Source organism: Salmo trutta, chromosome 30 (assembly GCF_901001165.1).
Source record: "Salmo trutta chromosome 30, fSalTru1.1, whole genome shotgun sequence".
Lineage (NCBI taxonomy): Eukaryota > Metazoa > Chordata > Actinopteri > Salmoniformes > Salmonidae > Salmo > Salmo trutta.
In genome coordinates this window covers 16,137,957-16,159,005 of record NC_042986.1, presented here as the reverse complement: position 1 = coordinate 16,159,005, position 21,049 = coordinate 16,137,957, and the positions used below count along the sequence as shown (strand labels likewise).

General features: G+C 39.8%; 1 protein-coding gene across 2 annotated transcripts; it reads right to left on the bottom strand.

Moving 5' to 3' along the window:
- Window positions 1-181: 181 nt before the first annotated feature.
- LOC115168103 (F-box only protein 6) lies at window positions 182-21,020 on the bottom strand. 2 transcript variants are annotated; one of them, XM_029723019.1, is made up of 6 exons: window positions 20,643-21,020; window positions 7,138-7,399; window positions 6,932-7,037; window positions 2,986-3,081; window positions 2,755-2,890; window positions 182-685 (listed from the first exon to the last, which is right to left on the bottom strand). In XM_029723019.1, the coding sequence occupies exons 1-6, from the start codon at window positions 20,715-20,717 to the stop codon at window positions 539-541; spliced, it is 822 nt and encodes a 273-aa protein (XP_029578879.1). In that variant the 5' UTR covers window positions 20,718-21,020; the 3' UTR covers window positions 182-538. The 2 variants fall into 2 exon arrangements, with proteins under 2 accessions (XP_029578879.1, XP_029578878.1); XM_029723018.1 differs by lacking the exon at window positions 20,643-21,020 and adding an exon at window positions 20,170-20,564.
- Between the last annotated feature and the right edge of the window lie 29 nt (window positions 21,021-21,049).

The window sequence follows — 21,049 nt, the reverse complement described above, 5'->3', positions numbered from 1 at the left end:
ATTCCATATGTGCTATTTCACAGTTTGTCTTCACTATTATTCTACAATGTACACAAGAATTTCAAAAAACGCTGGAATGAGTAAGTGTGTCCAAAATTTTGACTGGTACTGTACATGTTAACAATTACATTCTTATAAATGTTTAGAAAAGTAGGTGAGTTCAACCAAAAGACTGCAAACGTTTAGTGTGGCATTTGTCAAAGTGGGTCAGACGTTTATATACATACTAAATTACATTCAAGTTAACACTTTCCTTTCTCTCCTTGGTCTGTCTGTCTTTGTTTATGGCTTCAATGTATTCCAGGCATATACAGTGCATATTTGTATTGGTCTGTACAATTCAGAGACGGACACAAATTATATATTCTACAGCCAAAATAGTCTATATCCACAGAGAAACATATTGCCTTAGACAGAAAAGATGGATCAAGGTCTACACAAAAGTATTCTAAGGGAGGTTTGAGATGCGTAAGTAAAGCTTTCAAGTAGGCACAACATTCACATGTAACCTATTGGGAGGTTGGGAACACCCCGAAAGCTAGCTGTCCACTGATGGGCAGATCTCCACGCTACTGTTGGTGACCCTTATTCCATACCAGCCGGCCCAGAACTGAGTGTCCTTTCCACCATGAATGAATCGGATGTATCGCACACCTGGTCCATAATTCTTGAACACATGAGTCATCTGAAACATTGAAGAGGTCATAACTTGCAACGCAATCACTGACAATGTATATCGCACACAACAACAACAACAACATCTTAGAAGAACAAGACGAGAAATCAGATCGTTTATGCATACTCAACTTACAGACTTATGTATACTGATAATTATCTTATACTTTAATGTTTACATACAGTTTTACCCAGTTCATATTTATATACTGTATTCTAGTCAAGGCTTTCCTACTTATTGCTGTACATATAATACATATTCTATCCATATACTTTTGACTGGTACCATACATACATAACAGTTGAAGTCAGAAGTTTACATACACTTAGGTTGGAGTCATTACAACTAGTTTTTCAACCACTCCACAAATTTCTTGTTAACAAACTATAGTTTTGGCAAGTCGGTTACGACATCTTTTTTGTGCATGACACAAGTCATTTTCCCAACAATTGTTTACAGATGATTTCACTGTATCACAATTCCAGTGGGTCAGAAGTTCACATACACTAAGTTGACTGTACCTTTAAACAGCTGGAAAAATTCCAGAAAATGTCATGGCTTTAGAAGCTTCTAATAGGCTAAATGACACCATTTGATGTCAATTGGAGGTGTACCTGTGGATGTATTTCAAGGCTTACCTTCAAACTCAGTGCCTCTTTGCTTGACATCATGGAGAAATCAAAAGAAATCAGCCAAGACCTACCATGTTCATTTGTACAAACAATAGTACGCAAGTATAAACACCATGGGACCACGCAGCCGTCACAACGCTCAGGAAGGAGACTCGTTCTGTCTCCTAGAGATGAACTTACTTTGGTGTGAAAAGTGCAAATCAATCCCAGAACAACTGCAAAAGACATTGTGAAAATGCTGGAGGAAAAAGGTACAAAAGTATCTATATCCACAGTAAAACGAGTCCTATATCGACATAACCTGAAAGGCCGCTCAGCAAGGAAGAAGCCACTGCTCCAAAACCACCATAGAAAAGCCAGACTACAGTTTGCAACTGCACACGGGGACATAGATCATACTTTTTGGAGAAATGTCCTCTGGTCTGATGAAACAAAAATATAACTTTGGCCATAATGACAATCGTTATGTTTGGAGGGAAAAGGGGGAGGCTTGCAAGCCAAAGAACATCATCCCAACCGTGAAGCACAGGGGTGGCAGCATCATGTTGTGGGGGTGCATTGCTGCAGGACGGACTGGTGCACTTCACAAAATAAATAGCATCATGAGGAAGGAAAATTATGTGGATATATTGAAGCAACATCTCAAGACATCAGTCAGGAAGTTAAAGCTTGGTCGCAAATGGGTCTTCCAAATGGACAATGACCCCAAGTATACTTCCAAAGTTGTGGCAAAATGGCTTAAGGACAACAAAGTCAAGGTATTGGAGTGGCCATCACAAAGCCCTGACCTCATCCTATAGAACATTTGTGGGCAGAACTGAAAAAGCGTGTGCGAGCAAGGAGGCCTACAAACCTGACTCAGTTACACTAGCTATGCCAGGAGGAATGGGCCATAATTCACCCAACTTATTGTCGGAAGCTTGTGGAAGGCTACCCAAAACGTTTGACCCAAGTTAAACAATTTAAAGGCAATGCTACCAAATACTAATTGAGTGTATGTAAACTTCTGACCCACTGGGAACGTGATGAAAGAAATAAAAGCTGAAATAATTCTCTACTATTATTCTGACATTTCACATTCTTAAAATAAAGTGGTGATCCTAACTGACCTAAGACAGGGAATTTTTACTAGGATTAAATGTCAGGCATTGTGAAAAACTGAGTTTAAATGCATTTGGCTGAGGTGTATGTAAACTTCCGACTTCAACTGTACCATCCATCCATCCATCCATCCATCCATCCATCCATCCATCCATCCATCCATACATACCTTAATATTTCTATATTTCTTAATTCCATTCTTTTACTTTTTAGATTGATGTGTATTGTTAGATATTACTGCACTGTTGGAGCTAGGAACACAAGCATTTCGCTACATCTGGAAAAACATCTGCTAAATATGTGTATGCGACCAATAAAATGTTATTTATAGTCTGACGGTTTTACCTGATTCCATTTCTGATCATTCCACTGTTGAAAGATGACAGTATCTGGACTGAACTTCCTAATTGGCTTCTTCTTTTGATTTAGCAACTCAACACAGATCTCATATTCAGAGCCACAGTCCCTGCGTGGAGAATACCTGATATGGACACACAAACATAAAAGTTGTACAGTACTATTCCTCTGACAAGCAGAGTAGCAGACAGTGAACAACAAAAGTAATATTCTTCTCACCAGTCAGATATTACAATGGCAGGTTGAAAGTCATCCATGAAAGAAGGCCTGTAACCCTCTGCCTCCAAGTCAATCAGCTGAAACTTCATGCAGGTCCTGAGATGAACCAAAGACAACAGGACACACAGCCAACCCATTTACCATGAATGATAGTAAGTAACTTGGGCTAGGAATTGCCAGGAACATCACCATACTGTACTTAGGTGCCGATGCATATAGAATCGTAATACATATTGTATTACGATTCGATACTGTGATTTTATTGCGATTTAATGTTCCAAACATATTGTTCACTATTATGTCTGCTACAAAGACTTGAGAGCATGAGAAAATGAATTTTGATCAGTCATGGAAATAAGTGCTGAAAACCAGTTGGCTCACTATTTAAAAAGATGAGAACAAGCAATAGGATGAAGAATACTGCATTTCTGGTACAGGTACAGCCAACTAGCGTTAGCTAACTACTGTACCTAACCAAAAAAAATAGTTTAAAAATCGATACTTGGAGTCAAGGTATCGATATAATAAGTATTATCATTTAGAAGTCAATAATCATCGCTTTCAAACCGGTTTTCAAAGCATATGCCCCCTTGGTGCGCGGAGCACGCTAGATAGCTAATTAAACCAGGTGGCAGTCTGTCTTCCCTCTATCTTCCATAAACAAGTGATGTAACATGGAGATATGGCTGTGTGGGAACACTAACTCTATACCTGTAACAAAAGGTGTGTAGTAATTAAACTTAATTTTTTGTAAATGATTTCTCACTGATATGAAAGATAGGTTCCTTATGTTTCCAAAAACGTACCGCAAGCAGGGCAGGCATTATGGGCAAGCTCTAGGGGGCCTGGTCCACCCTACCATACCTCCTTGCCCATCCAAATAAAATGTTGATCCCTTATTTGACCGAGACGTGCGCTGACAGAAAGACGCATCAATCTCAGATGAAGCATCTCAGTGACATTTGTGAGAGTGAGCATTCTTGCTTCGCCTCTTCCTCTCTGCTGAAACCATCAAGCGAAACAGCGCCCCTCTGTCTCTGTATTTGTAGACCATGTATTTGATGCTCTGGACAAAAGGAGTATGGCATGTCATACTTTGTCTGGCCAGACAGCATCACATACATGGGCTACATATAGTAAGACATAGGGGCGCTGTTTCAGCAGAGAAGAAGAGGCGAAGCGAGAGGACTCACTATCACCGTAATCTGTCCCGAATAAAGAGAATGTGTTTCTATCGGCATAATATGCAGACCTAAGCTTGTCGCCTTCATTCCTGCCTTTGGGACAATGAATTCCATTGTTAGGGCGTAGACATGAGCATCTCGTCAATATATACAGATCTCTGGTTTCAACCACTTGCGAATAGAAAGGAAAGTTGGCGGGTGCACAGTTCACTGTCCAGATGCTGGCTTCCCCTAAATTATATAATTACTCTTATCTAAATAAAATACTTCACCAGAGAGGATCGTTAGCTTTTAGCTTTTTTTTTTAATAGCCGTGGAGTGTTAAAAATCACAAGTGCATAGGCCTATGCCTACTTAGGATGCCAGCAATTTGGAGAGCGCATGGCAATAGGTCTAGCTGATTATTGAGTTGCGGATGTCAGTGAAAAGCATCTAAAATGTGAAGATAATGCATCTTGAGTAGAATTTAAAATGTTGAGACAAGAAGAAGGGGAGGGGTGAGTGGCGAAGATAGACGTCCCTCTCCAGAAAGCCTGCACTCAGCTCTCCAGAAAGCCTGCACTCAGCTCTCCAGAAAGCCTGCACTCAGCTCTCCAGAAAGCCTGCACTCAGCTCTCCAGAAAGCCTGCACTCAGCTCTCCAGAAAGCCTGCACTCAGCTCTCCAGAAAGCCTGCACTCAGCTCTCCAGAAAGCCTGCACTCAGCTCTCCAGAAAGTGATCCACTGTCTCCTGCCAATTTCATTGTGTGAATTGTTTGCCCTTTAATTGTTTATTTATATAAAATTCCCCATTGCATACTGTACATTCGGAAATTATTCAGACCTTCACTTTTTCTACATTGTTACATTACAGCCTAAATCAATTTTAGAATAATTATATTTTTTCCTCAATCTACACAATACCACATAATGACAAAGTGAAAACAGGTGTGTAGAAATTGCTATGAGACTCGAAATTGAGCTCAGGTGCATCCTGTTTCCATTGATCATCCTTGTTGTAGAAACATCTCTTCCTTGATGAAAATCTGCTCCAGAGCTCTCAGGACCTCAGACTGGGGCGAAGGTTCACCTTCCAACAGGACAACAACCCTAAGCACACAACCAAGACAACACAGGAGTGGCTTCGGTACAAGTCTCTGAATATTCTTGATTGGCCCAACCAGAGCCCGGACTTGAACCCGATCGAACATCTCTGGAGAGACCTGAAAATAGCTGTGCAGCGACACTCCCCATCCAACCGGACAGAGCCTGAGAGGATCTGCAGAGAAGAATGGGAGAAACTCCCCAAATACAGGTGTGCCAAGCTTGTAGCATCATACCCAAGAAGACTCGAGGCTGAAATCGCTGTCAAAGGTGCTTCGAGAATGTACTGAGTAAAGGGTCTGAATACGTTTATTTTAATAAATTTGCAAAAAAAATCTAAAAAACAGTTTTTGCTTTTTCATTATGGGGTATTGCATATAGATTGCCTACACATAATATTCCATAATGTTAAAGTGGACTTCTTTTTTTCACAAATTAATACAAAGCTGAAATGTCCTGAGTAATTAAATATCAAACCCCTTTGTTATGGCAAGCCTAAATACGTTCAGGAGTAAAAATCTGATTAAACAGTCACATAATAAGTTGCATGGACTTATTCTGTATGCAATAATAGTGTTTAACATGATTTTTGAATGACTCGCTCATCAATATACCACACACATACAAATATTTGTAAGGTCCTTCAGTTGAGCAGTGAACTTCAAACACAGATTCAACCACAAAGACCAGGGTATTCCAATGCCTCGCAAATAAGGGCACCTATTGGTAGATTGTATTGGTAAATATAAGCAGACATTGAATATCCCTTTGAGCATGGTGAAGTTATTAATTACACTTTGGATGGTGTATCAATACACCCAGTCACTACAAAGATCAAGGCGTCCTTCATAACTCAGTTGCTGGAGAGGAACTCAGGGATTTCACCATGAAGTCAATGGTGAATTTAAAACAGTTAGAGTGTAATGGCTGTAATAAGAGAAAACTGAAGAAGGATCAACAACATTGTAGTTACTCAACAATACTAGAAATGGAATGGAGCTAAGCACAGGCAAAATCCTGAAGGCAAACATGGTTCACTGCTTTCCTCCAGACACTGGGAGATTAATTCACCTTTCAGCAGGAAAATAACCTAAAATACAAGGCCGAATCTACACTGGAGTTGCTTACCAAGAAGACAGTGAATCTTACGGAGTGGCCGAGTTACAGTTTTGACTTAAATCTGCTTGAAAATCTATGGCAAGACATGAAAATGGTTATCTAGCAATGATCAACAAACAATTTGAAAGAGCTTGAAGAATTTTTAAAAGAATAGTGGGAAAATATTTTTCAATCCAGGTTTGCAAAGCTCTTACCCAGAAAGACTCACAGCTGTAATCCCAGCCAAAGGTGATTCTAACATGTATTGACTCAGGGGTGTGAATACTTATGTAAATTAGATTTCTGTATTTCATCTTCAATATATTTGCAAAAATGTCTAAAAACAAGTTTTCACTTTGTCATTAAAGGGTATTGTTTGTAGCTGGGTGAGATAAATACAATCTATTTAATCCATATTGAATTCAGGCTGTAACACCAAAATGTGCAATAAGTCAAGGGGTAAGAATAGTTTCTGAAGGCACTGTAAGGTCCTTGGACGTTAATGAGTACCAATGTGGTAGTGAAACAAAGTGGGGCCAAGTAAAGGTCTTCTCACTGTAATTGTAAAGTAATATACTCACGCGTAAGAAGTCACAAAGTATTTTATGGCTGTGTTATTAAGGTCCCCTGGCTCTATGTTCCATTGATCCCCTCCATTCTTCATAATCTGCCAGCCATTGAATTTATCTGGAGAAGAGAGGGATTTTAATTGTTGGTTCTGGAGTTAACGACAGGATCCCCACCCCAACGTAGAGAATTTAGAAATTTCTCTGGTCTCGACTCTTACCCTCTGCTCCAGGGTTTTTGATAAGATTACGTCTCTTCTTACACAAGAAGTAAAATAAACGCCAGTCTTCAGGTAGTTTAGTGGCATCACATGTCTGGTATCCCTCTCTTCGGCACCTCTCTCTCCAAAGAGAATCACTGTCTACTACTTCTTTCCACTCATGACACACCAGTCGACAGACACGCACCACCTGGTGTGGATGTACATTCAGCAGTATCTCCTCCAGGACTTCCAGAGGGAGCATAGGTAGCTTGCCTGTGAACTGAAGAAGAGAATGGATGTTTTTGTTGACATGGGAGACTTTTGACAAATGATGTACAAACAGGTTAATTGGAAATTCCAATTCAATTCTTGAATTCAATTAAAAATGTCAACAATCTTTAAAGTTATGGAATTAGACCATTTTTAAAACATTAAACCTCAGGAATTGACTTTAATTTCAGTATTTAAAAATGTCCCAGTTAAGGGAATTAATGCACATAGTATCAAACATTGACTGCAGGATTTTCAATCATTTCAACTTGTATTTCTATATTTCCAGTATAGCTAAGCTGTCTGAACAGTGACAAAATCGGCCTGAAAGCCGGAGGGAATTGATTGAATTTTTTGAATCGTTAGGGATAATATTGATTTGGGAATTGAATTATTGGAATTTACAAGGAGAGAGAATTGAAATTGTGCAATTAACCCCAACCCTGCAGGAGTAGGCCTAGATAGGTACACTTGCCCTATTAAGCCGACTTCCATCTTTGGATTCAAACAGGCAAAAAAGATTTACATTTTCTGCTATTTAAAGGGAAACTCAAATCAAAAGTACCCAAAATGTTTTGCATGTCAGCAATCAAGTTTTCAAGATATTGGACTTTCAAGAACAAAAGTGTCACTTGCCACATCATTATGAATCATAAGTGTACCTATCTAGGCCTACTAGAGGTCAACCGATTAATCGGCATGGCCAATTAATTAGGGCCGATTTCAAGTCTTCATAACAAATCGGTAATCGGCATTTTTGAACGCCGATTACATCGCACTCCACGAGGAGACTGCGTGGCAGGCTGACCACCTGTTACGCAAGTGCAGCAAGGAGCCAAGGTAAGTTGCTAGCTTGCATTAAACTTCTTATAAAAAACAATCGTTAACTACACATGGTTGATGATATTAATAGTTTATCTAGCTCGTCCTGCGTTGCATATAATCAATGCAGTGCCTGTTCATTTATCATCGAATCACAGCCTACTTTGCAAACGGGTGATGATTTAACAAGCGCATTCGCAAAAAAAAAAAGCACTGTCGTTGCACCAATGTGTACCTAACCAAACATCAATGCCTTTCTTAAAATCAATACACAAGTAAAAAATATAATTAACCTGTATATTTAGTTAATATTGCCTGCTAACATGAATTTCTTTAGGGAAATTGTGTCTCTTCTCTTGCGTTCTGTGCAAGCAAAGTCAGGGTATATGCAGCAGTTTGGGCCACCTGGCTCATTGCGAACTGTGTGAAGACCATTTCTTCCTAACAAAGACCGTAATTAATTTGCCATAATTTTACATAATTATGACATAACATTGAAGGATGTGCAATGTAACAGCAATATCTAGACTTAAGGTTGCCGCCCATTCGATAAAATACGGAACAGTTCCGTATTTCACTGAAAGAATAAACGTTGTTTTCGAAATGATAGTTTCCGGATTTGATAATATTAATGACCTAAGGCTCGTATTTCTGTGTGTTTATTATATTATAATTAAGTCTATGATTTGATAGACCAGTCTGAGCAGTGGTAGGCAGCAGCAGGCTCATAAGCATTCATTCAAACAGCACTTTCCTGCGTTTGCCAGCAGCTCTTCGCTGTGATTCAAGCATTGCGCTGTTTATGACTTCAAGCCTATAAACTCCCGAGATTAGGCTGGCAATACTAAAGTGCCTATAAGAACATCCAATAGTCAAAGTTATATGAAATACAAAATGGTATAGAGAGAAATAGTCCTATAATAACTACAACCTAAAACTTCTTACCTGAGAATATTGAAGACTCGTGTTAAAAGAAACCACCAGCTTTCATATGTTCTCATGTTCTGAGCAAGGAACTTAAACGTTAGCTTTTTGACACGGCACATATTGCACTTTTACTTTCTTCTCCAACACTGTGTTTTTGCATTATTTCAACCAAATTGAACATATTTCATTATTTATTTGATACTAAATTGATTTTATTTATGTATTATATTAAGTTAACATAAAGTGTTCATTCAGTATTGTTGTAATTGTCATCATTACAAATATATATATATTTTTTTAAATCGGCGTCGGCTTTTTTTTGGTCCTCCAATAAATCGTTATCGGCATTGAAAAATCGTAATCTGTCGACCTCTAATTATGATGCTAAATGCATCATAAAAAATATATATATTTGTTTGAGTGGATTTTCCTTTAATTGTTTCAACCAGTTCATATCTCCATTCCAGTTTTTATTCTAAGCCAATTAGATGTTTTATTATTAGTTTATGTTACTGTAGGCTATCGGTTGCCGCGTGCGCACGTGTGGATCACATGGAACAGTGGTTATTCTTGAAAAAAACTGCTTATAAACACAAATTCTGTTTATCATATAGAAATAATTACAACACACGTAGGTTAAATGGCTCACTCGGGTCTTCTAGTGTTCAGTAGCACAAAAAGACCCCCTATATACAGAAAGGAAATAAATGAATATGGATCAATGCAAATGTGGCATAATATTGTAGTATATAGTGTATATTTATACCACAGACCATTGGTTTCCAAATACTTTTGAGTAAACGTTGCTCTTCTGTCTTTTTCACCATAAATCATTTCTGTAACATTAAGCCCATTATGCATTGGAACACATGGGGCTAGTGTGTTGATATCCCTAATATTCAAAAAACCTGAGCATAATTATGATTTTTCTTCAGATTTAAGTTGATTTAAAGTACTCAAACTACAGTTATGCATCTATCCAACGGCTCCTTTACCAAGATTAAAAACAATTAAAAACCTCTGTACTCTCTCCAAGATATTTGGAGTGGACATGTAGACATTCATGCAAAGAGAGAAGAATAGGATCAGGGTTGAAGGATATCAGGAATAGAAGACCTTATAAGTAGTGAACAAAAATGGAAACAAATGTGGGACAAAAAGATGACCATTGGACAACTACTCATGCACACCCGGGGCATTGTCATATTGCTGTCCCTCATTCATACAGGAGTTTCTCATTTGTTTCACCACATGTACCTTTGTAATATAGAGTGAGATTTGAAAATGTTTTCAGACAGGCTTTAGGAAGACAAGTTGAACTAATGAACAAGAATAATGGCACAGAAAATGTGAACCAGCTTTCAGATAATTCATTAAAAGTTGTGTGTTATGGTCTTTGTGCAGATTTGATTAAAGTCTTCAAATCAAGCTTTATTTATACAGCACATTACAGACATGGAATGCAACACAATGTACTTCACAAGGAGAGAAAACAAAAGAACAATAAAAACTGAACGACTAAAAAGCACCCTAAGGACAAACAACGCTAAAAAGCAGTGTTTTAAGATCTGTTTTAAATATGTCCACAGTTTCAGGCCCCCCTCAGGTTCTCTGGGTGACTATTCCAGAGGCTGGGGGCATAATAACTAAAGGCTGCCTCCCCATGCATTGATTGAAGTCTACGATTAGACTGGTTGGCAAGAACAAAAGCCTGGGCCCAAATTGATCTCTGCGGATACGATTGGACACCCCCTGTCATGAACGCTACTTCAATGATGAATAGTAATGATCAATTGATTTTTATAACCTTAGGGGAGATGATTATAATTTAAGCTTACATAAGAAACGTCAGTTTACACATTTTCAACATTTGGAAATTAATTCAAATTGATTATTTAAGAGGTGGGCTTATTTGGAACCGCCATGGGCTTAAAGGGTACATTCAGTACCCATTAACCTCTCTGGGGTATGTGGGACGATTTCGTCCCACCTACGTAACAGCTACTGAAATTCCAGTGGCGCGATTTTTGAATCGTTAGAAATACTATAACTTCAATTTCTCGAACATATGACTATTTTACAGCTATTTAAAGACAAGAATCTCGTTAATCTAACGCCACTGTCCGATTTCAAAAAGGCTTTACAACGAAAGCAAAACATTAGATTATGTCAGCAGAGTGCCCAGCCAGAAAAAATCTGACACCCATTTTTCAAGCTAGCATATCATGTCACATAAACCCAAACCACAGCTAAATGCAGCACTAACCTTTTATGATCTTCATCAGATGACACACCTAGGACATTGTGTTATACAATACATGCATGTCTGTTCAATCAAGTTCATATTTATATCAAAAAACAGCTTTTTACATTAGCATGTGACGTTCAGAAAAAGCATAACCACCGCAAACTTCCGGGGAATTTACTAACAGTTTGCTAAATTACTCACGATAAACGTTCACAAAAAGCATAACAATTATTTTAAGAATTATAGATACATTACCCCTCTATGCACTCGATATGTCCGATTTTAAAATAGCTTTTCGGATGAAGCACATTTTGCAATAATCTAAGTACATAGCCCGGCATTACAGGGCTAGCTATTTAGATACCCACCCAGGTCAGCCTCCACCAAAATCACATTTCCTATAAGAAAAATGTTCTTACCTTGCTTGTTCTTCATCAGAATACACTGCCAGGACTTCTACTTCAATAACAAATGTTGGTTTGGTCCCAAATAATCCATCGTTATATTCCAACAGCGACGTTTTGTTCGTGAGTTCTAGACACTATCAGAATGCTTCTTCACGGTCCCGCGCATGGCGCATTGGCGTGTCAAAAATGTCTAAATATTCCATTACCGTACTTCGAAGCATGTCAACCGCTGTTTAAAACCAATTTTTATGCCATTTATGTCGTAGACAAGTGATAATATTCCGACCGGGAGTATGCATGAGCCTAAACAGCCGAATAAAATTTCTCCTCGGGAGCGACTCGTGCACGCGCCTCATTCAAAGGTCCTCTGAGCATCCACTTACAAAAGGCGATAATCTGTTTCAGCCTGAGGCTCCCTCGTAAACCTTCAGGTTTTTCGCGGGCTCTGAGAGCCTATTGGAGCCCTGGGAATTGTCACGTTACAGCTAAGATCCTTACTTTTCAATAAAAAGATGCAAGACGCACGACTCCTTGTCAGACAGGGTACTTCCTGCTTGAAACCTTGTCAGGTTTTTGCCTGCCATAGGAGTTCTGTTATACTCACAGACACCATTCAAACAGTTTTAGAAAATTCAGAGTGTTTTCTATCCAAACCTGAACAATAATATGCATATTCTAGCTTCTGAGTTGGTGTAGGAGGCAGTTAAAATGGGAACATATTTTTTCCAAAATTCTCAATACTGCCCCCTAGCCCAGACAGGTTTTAAGCCCAGTCTGGACTTTTCATAAATTGTATCAAATATTTCTATCTCACATTAGAAAATGGTGTAAGGTCATAAATCTACACAAGAGATTCATCTTTCATTTTATTTCCACTTCTTTACAAAAAATTAGGGCTGTACACTGCAAAAAGTGAAATCTAAGCAAGCCTAAGTATCTTATATTGAGTGATAAACTATTTTAAGTGAATTTTCTTACCAAGCTAAAACATCATTGGCAGAGTCATTGGCAGATCATTTTGCTTATTTTAACCCCAAAAAAATACACATTGTTGGTTTTTCCTTTATTTTGTCAGTTACTTATATCTTGTAATAAGACAAATTACTTGTATTACGTCTTTTTTAGATCAAAATAATTTTGCTTATGTGCCAATGACGTTCGACAATTTAACTTGGTAAGAAAAAAAACACTATTTTAAGTGAATCATTACTCAAATCAGAGTCACGATTTAGGCTTGCTTAGATTTCACTTACTGCAGTACATATGTTAAAAATGTCTAAACAAATCATGGGGAGTTTAATTAGGTACACTTACCCTAGCTCTGGTTTAGATCCCTGTAATATGGATATCTTACTAAGCTAGCCTAGAAGTAAACTCAAGCAACAAGTTGATAGGCGGAGGATATAAACTCAGCAAAAAAAGAAACGTCCTGTTTTCAGGACCCTGTTTTTGAAAGATAATTCGTAAAAATCCAAATAACTTCACAGATCTTCATTGTAAAGGGTTTAAACACGGTTTCCCATGCTTGTTCAACTAACCATAAACAATTAATTAACATACACCTGTGGAATGGTCGTTAACCTCTCTGGGGTAGGGGGCAGTATTTTGAAGTTTGGATGACAAACGTGCCCAAAGTAAACTGCCTGTTACTCAGGCCCAGAAGGTAGGATATGCATATAAATCGGTACCATTAGAAAACACTCACTCTGAAGTTTCTAAAACTGTTAAAATATTGTCTGTGGGAATAACAGAACTGATTTGGCAGGCGAGACCCCGAGGACAATCCATACAGGAATTTTTTGTTGTTGCGGTCATTGGACTTTAATGCTTTTCTATGGGGAAAGTCTAATTATTAGGACCCAGGTTGCAGTTCTTATGGCTTCCAATAGATGTCAACAGTCTAGTCGTATTCTTTCGAAGTGTCACTCAGAAGGACTCTAGTCTTCTGGTGCGTGTGAATGAGTGCGCCCTCCTAGTTCTTTTTCTCCGTGTTGAACACAGTTTATTCTGTCTTAAATTTAATCAATTATTTACATATTAGGGTACCTGAGGTTGGATTAGAAACATTGCTTGAATTGTTTGGACGATGTTTACAGGTAACTTTTTAGATTCGTTTGTAGGCATGTCGGGCGAGTTGGAACAGGTGGATTTCTGAATCAAACGCGCCAAATAAACTGACATTTTTGGGATATAAAAAGGACTTTATCGAACAAAACAACCATTCATTGTGTAACTGGGACCCATTGGATTGCAAAAAGATGATCTTCAAAAGTAAGTGATTTATTTTATCGCTATTTTTGAGTTTTGTGACACCTGTGCAGGTTATGAATTTATGTCAATGCAGGAAGTATGCGAGGCGCTGTCCTCAGACAATCAAATGCTATGCTTTCGCCGTAAAGCCTACTGTAAATTGGATAGCGCGGTTCGATTACCAAGATTCTAAGCTAAAGAATGGTGTATAACACTTGTATTTTTATGTTTAACATTACTACTTTTGATTTTTGAATTTCGCGCTCTGCAATTTCACCGGATGTTGGCCAGGTGGGACGCTACCGTCCCACCTGCCCCAAAGAGGTTTTTCAACAGTATGTGTAAATGCATATTTTTACAGTGACACTACTGTATGTCATCAAACATATAGATTCAATGGTTGTAAAGATGGGGAGAGGTCTGGCCGTAATAAAGAGATGCTCTGCTTTTCTGACACCAGACTCCAAAAAGCAAGTTCTGCAGGCTCTAGTTTTGTCCAATCTTGATTATTGTTCAGTCGTGTGGTCCAGTGCTGCAAGGAAAGACATAGTTAACCTGCAGCTGGCTCAAAACAGAGCAGCACGTTTTGCTCAGAGGGCTAATATAAATAAACTCAGCAAAAAAAGAAACGTCCCTTTTTCAGGACCCTGTCTTTCAAAGATAATTCGTAAAAATCCAAATAACTTCACAGATCTTCATTGTAAAGGGTTTAAACACTGTTTCCCATGCTTGTTCAATGAACCATAAACAATTAATGAACATGCACCTGTGGAACGGTCGTTAAGACACTAACAGCTTACAGATGGTAGGAAAATAAGGTCCCAGTTATGAAAACTTAGGACACTAAAGAGGCCTTTCTACTGACTCTGAAAAACACCAAAAGAAAGATGCCCAGGGTCCCTGCTCATCTGCGTGAACGTGCCTTAAGCATGCTGCAAGGAGGCATGAGGACTGCAGATGTGGCCAGCGCAATACATTGCAATGTCCGTACTGTGAGACGCCTAAGACAGCGCTACAGGGAGACAGGACGGACAGCTGATTGTCCTCGCAGTGGCAGACCACATGTAACCTGCACAGGATCGGTACATCCGAACATCACACCTGCGAGACAGGTACAGGATGGCAACAACTGCCCGAGTTACACCAGGAACGCACAATCCCTCCATCAGTGCTCAGACTGTCCGCAATAGGCTGAGAGAGGCTGGACTGAGGGCTTGCATGCCTGTTGCAAGGCAGGTCCTCACCAGACATCACAGGCAACCCACCGTCACTGGACCAGACAGGACTGGCAAAAAGTGCTCTTCACTGACGAGTCGCGGTTTTGTCTCACCAGGGGTGATGGTCGGATTCGCGTTTATCGTCGAAGGAATGAGCATTACAACGAGGCCTGTACTCTGGAGTGGGATCGATTTGGAGGTGGAGGGTCCATTATGGTCTGGGGCGGTGTGTCATAGCATCATCAGACTGCTTGCAATGACAACAAGCTCAATCTCAACGCTGTGCATTACAGGGAAGACATCCTCCTCCCTCATGTGGTACCCTTCCTGACATGACCCTCCAGCATGACAATGCCACCAGCCATGCTGCTCGTTCTGTGCGTGATTTCCTGCAAGACAGGAATGTCAGTGTTCTGGATCTCATTCCCATTGAGCACGTCTGGGACCTGTTGGATCGGAGGGTGAGGGCTAGGGCCATTCCCCCCCAGAAATGTCCGGGAACTTGCAGGTGCCTTGGTGGAAGAGTGGGATAACATCTCACAGCAAGAACTGGCAAATCTGGTGCAGTCCATGAGGAGGAGATGCACTGCAGTACTTAATGCAGCTGGTGGCTTCACCAGATACTGACAGTTACTTTTGACCCCCCCCCCCTTCGTTCAGGGACACATTATTCAATTTCTGTTAGTCACATGTCTTTGGAACTTGTTCAGTTTATGTCTCAGTTGTTAAATCTTATGTTCATACAAATATTTACACATGTTAAGTTTGCTGAAAAATAAAGAGTTGACAGTGAGAGGACGTTTCTTTTTTTTTTTGCTGAGTTTAGCTAGCTCCAGTGGTTAGAATGTGACATTAGAATGTCTCTTCCTCAACATTTGATTCTGTCTAGACAGTTTTGTTCTCAAATGTCCTAGCTAGCTGGATATTGCTTCGCACTGCAATGAGCAATTGTTTACGGATGGCTTGTTGTGGAAGCTTCTGTAGCCTGGTGCCCTTGATCAACCAAACCTAAACTATCCGGTTTCACCAAAACAACATTTCCCTTCAGAGGCATATCCAATATCTCTCAGAACAATAGTTACGATTTGTTGGGTTGAATGTTTCACTCGCTATCCAATAAGCAATTAAAACACGTTTTTATCCAGGGTCTCCCATTTTCTACAACGGCAGCCCACAGATGGAAAATGGGAGACCCTGGACACAAACGTGTTTTAAACGCTTATTTGATAGCGAACGCCACATTCAAACCAATGAATTGTAAGTAATGTTCTTAGAGATCTTGGATACGCCTCTGTTGATGGGAAACATTATTTTGATGAAAGTGAATAGTTTAGTTTTGGATGATCAAGGACGCCGGGGGTGTATTCATTACACCGATTCTGTTGCAAAATGTTTTGCAAAAGAAACCGTTTACTCCAAATTCTGTTTTGTTCTTTTTAACTTAAAATACATTTTACCCCTTTTTCTTGATATCCAAATTGATAGTTACAATCTTGTCCCATCGCTGCAACTCCCGAACACACTCGGGAGAGGAAGTCACGAGCCACGGATCCCCCGAAACATGACTCTGCCAAGCCGCACTGCTTCTTGACACGTCACTGGCTTAACCCAGCCGCACCAACGTGTCGGAGGAAACACCGAACAAATGACAAAGTCAGCACGCATGTGCCCGGCCCGCCAAAAGGAGTCGCTTGAGCGCGATGGGACAAGGACACCCCGGCCAGCCAAACCCTGGCCTGAACCCGGACGACGTTGGGCCAATTTTGCGGGATCGAACCCGGGTTTGTAGTGATGCCTCAAGCACTGCGATGCAGACCGCTGCGCCACTCAAGAGGCTCTGTTTTGTTCTTAAAACAGAAGTCGTGTCTAGCTTAAAAAAAATTAAAAAATTAAGCGTCTGGAAGTTGGGAGGAACCCTGCAGACTTCATTCCACTTTAGTGCATGGAAGAAACAATTTATAGATGTGCAGCTTGTGCCAAACAAACACTGTAGACTATTCTGATTGGAATGGCAATGGGTGGAAACCATAGAATTAAAATGAACTACAACTTCTGTTTAAAAACCCAACAGCTTTTAATTCATGTTGAAGCGCATTTGTTTCTGTTGCAAAACGTTTAGCAACAGACAGAATGTTTTGCAAAAGACTAAAGGTTTTGCAACAGAATCCGAATAAGAATATACACTCCAGGCTACGAAGCATCCGCAACGAGCCATCTGTAAACAGTGGCTCATTGCAGAACGAAGCAAGCTAGATATTAGTGATGGGAAGTTCGACTTTACTGACTTCGATCTTTTCAACTCAGTCAAATGAACAAATCTTGACTAATTTCAAATCATTTGATTCAGTAATGCCCAGAGCGCACAGGACCCCCGTGTCCGCCAACAATGAACTAAAACGTAACACAGAACTCAAACCGGCTGCGCCCGTGCGCCATCGTGCATACATTTATTTTGTCCCCCCACACCAAACGCGATCACGACACACAGATTCAAATATCAAAACAAACTCTGAACCAATTACATTAATTTGGGGACAGGTTGAAAAGCATTAAACATGTATGGCAATTTAGCTAGCTAGCTTGCACTTGCTAGCTAACATGTCCTGGGATATAAACATTGAATTGTTATTTTACCTGAAATGCACAAGGTCCTCTACTCCGACAATTAATCCACACACAAAACGGTCAACCGAATCATTTCTAGTCTTTTCTCCTCCTTCCAGGCTTTTTCTTCTCTGGACTTTATATTGCGATTGGCAACTTTCATAAATTAAGTGCATTACCGCCACCGACCTCGTTTGTCTTTCAGTCACCCACGTGGGTATAACCAATGAGGAGATGGCACGTGGGTACCTGCTTCTATAAATCAATGAGGAGATAGAAGTGATTTCTATTTTAGCCCTTGGCAACGCAGATGCTCGTTGGCGCGTGCGAGCAGTGGGGGATGCAAATATTGAATAACAGAGATTTCAAAATGTATTTTGCGACGCGTACGGTGTAGTCAGCCTGTAAGACTCCACAAGCCTCTCCTTCACCATTGGGGACTTATTAGAGCTGTCATGTGTGAGACTTACAAAAGTGTGCTTCAAACAATGTACATATGTGATTGCTAGGCCCACAAGTAAGATTATTTCTTGATACCTTTGAAACAAGGTCTAGTTGCAGCTGCAACCGGACTAGATTGTGAACGACACTTGGCGGAATGACTTGACTGCCGCAAGGAAGAGAAGCACATATCGTTTGCGAACTGCAGCAGCCCCCCCCCCAAACGATTTGTCCTCAAATGAGAGTTTGTTGAGCAGAGGCAGGCTAGGTAGGCTTTGGTTGTATCCATCAATAACATTCAATAAATCAATTAATTACATAAATTCTTGCACCAAAAGATCAATTATCAATTCTAAACATGTATTATTCTTCTCTATGCTGCATGATCTATTTTCCGCTGGTTCGGAGCACCTCTCTGGAGGGCTTAGCAGGAGACACCTGAAACCCCACCTCTTTAAGGAATACCTGGGATAGGATAAAGTAACCCTTCTAACCCCCCCCCCCTTAAAAGATTTAGATGCACTATTGTAAAGTGGTTGTTCCACTGGATATCATAAGGTGAATGCACCAATTTGTAAGTCACTCTGGATAAGAGAGTCTGCTAAATGACTTAAATGTAAATGTAGAAGAATGTAGCGATCTTGCTGAAAGATTCTTTGCAGCCAGCAGGTCAAACAAACTATTAAAATGAACAAGTCACTCAGAAAAATGCATCAAGACTCAAGTCAGTAAAATAAAAAAATTCAAAAGTTCAAAAATAAATCATTCGCGAACTGCAAATCACTACTAGAGGGGCCTACTCTAGTCCATTCATTAACACTAACTAGCTTCAGCTCCTATTGACGATAGAAGTCATATTCGAACATTCCTAATTTGACACCTTGCGGACAAAACATCTATTGAATTATTCAAATAATTGTCGTGAGGACAATTTAAAAAAAATATTAATCCAATGTCTACCATTTTTTGGGGATGACATGATGCTGCTGGCGCTACTCCTTGAGCGCATGGTAAGTTGGACTATGTAAACCTCGTCTTCCTTTTTTCCCAACGCAGTTAAGACAAAGCCACGCCCCGTCATTCAGAGAGGCGTTCTACAACGCTTTGAGCGCTCTCCAAGTCCAGGAAGTGAATATCACGTAACGCGAAATTTCAGTCACTGATTAATAATACTGTAACGACCCTGGGTCGTTACAATACTTTCCCTTGTATGTCGTGGACAGATCTAGCCATTAACGCTCAAGGACAGATTTAATGGCTGTAGAATAGCGTATTCGACTGAATGATTAGCTAATAAATATTTGAGAAATGAATAATAAGCATATGCTTTTACCTGATAATACACTACCAATGATAATAACTTCAAATACCGAGCTAGTAACGCTAAGTAGCCTATGTAAACGTTGCTGACCTTCAAATGGGGGAATTCAGCAGAGTTCTGAGGCATTTTAACAACTCATTGAAACTCTGAAAATAAATACATGGGCAAATTTTACCAAACATGATAATAATAATAGTATGTTGCCATCCTAACAATGGGATTCGTTGTCCACACTGCAGACCCGCGGCCTGTCAACCTCCTGCCTAGTCCTTTCTTTGGATTGGTGGATAGATCTCGTTATTGTAATTAATATATATATATATATAAATAAAAATAATGAGGGGTGTTGACGTCAACCATCTGTATTCAATGGAGATATATGCTAGGCTAGCCTCATGTATTAATTAGAGACAACTCCAAAATAAAATGTTCTTCTCAAAGTTGCTGGTATGTCACGTGTCCTTATATCAATACAATCATAACCTAAACCGTACGAAACTTCTATTTGATCAAAAAATCCTCACGTAGCAAATAATCCCTTACATTTTTGTTGACCAAATTTAACACTCGTTGACCTAGCGAAAGAAACGAAATAACGCTGCCGAAAGAGAAGACAGATTTTTGCCCCAGGGATCCCTCTCGCTTCGCCTCTTCCTCTGACCGATGCGAAAATGGGAAGATTATGTTGAAAACGGTCGGACATCTTGGGCAGTCTCCAGTTATTTTCTCAGTGACGTAATGAAAGACGGACGCTTTGTCACACAAAAAAAATACGGTTGGCTGCATATATTGTGAAATGATTTTAATGTAATATACAAGTATAGGGTTTTATGTTGCTAGAACCATACCGCAACTGAGAATGAAAATGTACAGAATTTATTCACGTTTAAATGGAGTATTTGGCTGTCAGAGCCAATTCGCCTCTAAACAGAACATGTAGTTAACTAAGGTTCTTTGAATATTGAAGGAATAACGTTAGGCTCCTTTAGTCCATTATTGTGCTACTGTTTACTTACCTTTTCCAGGACCGAACTTGAGTCCGAATCATTGCGTGTTTTATATAATTGACCCCACTTTGTTATCCTCTTCATACCGAAAAAGCGGTGTACAACTAACGTTAACACAGGAGATAGACGTCAAACGAAATACGGAAGTGAAACGATAGCACGCAATTAGTACCACTTCCTTTTTAAACTACGAGGAACGAACAGGACAAAACGAAAAATAACACCACGTTGAGTTGCCTATGTAGCCGTTAGTTGTTGAGTCATTGTGGCGCAAAAGCCTCAAAGTTCCCAACAATATGCTGTCACCTGTTCTGGTGGTCCTAGTGTAACCGATGTGAAATGGCTAGTTATTTAGCGTTAGTGCGCGCTAATAGCGTTTCAATCGGTGACGTCACTCGCTCTGAGACCTACACTGT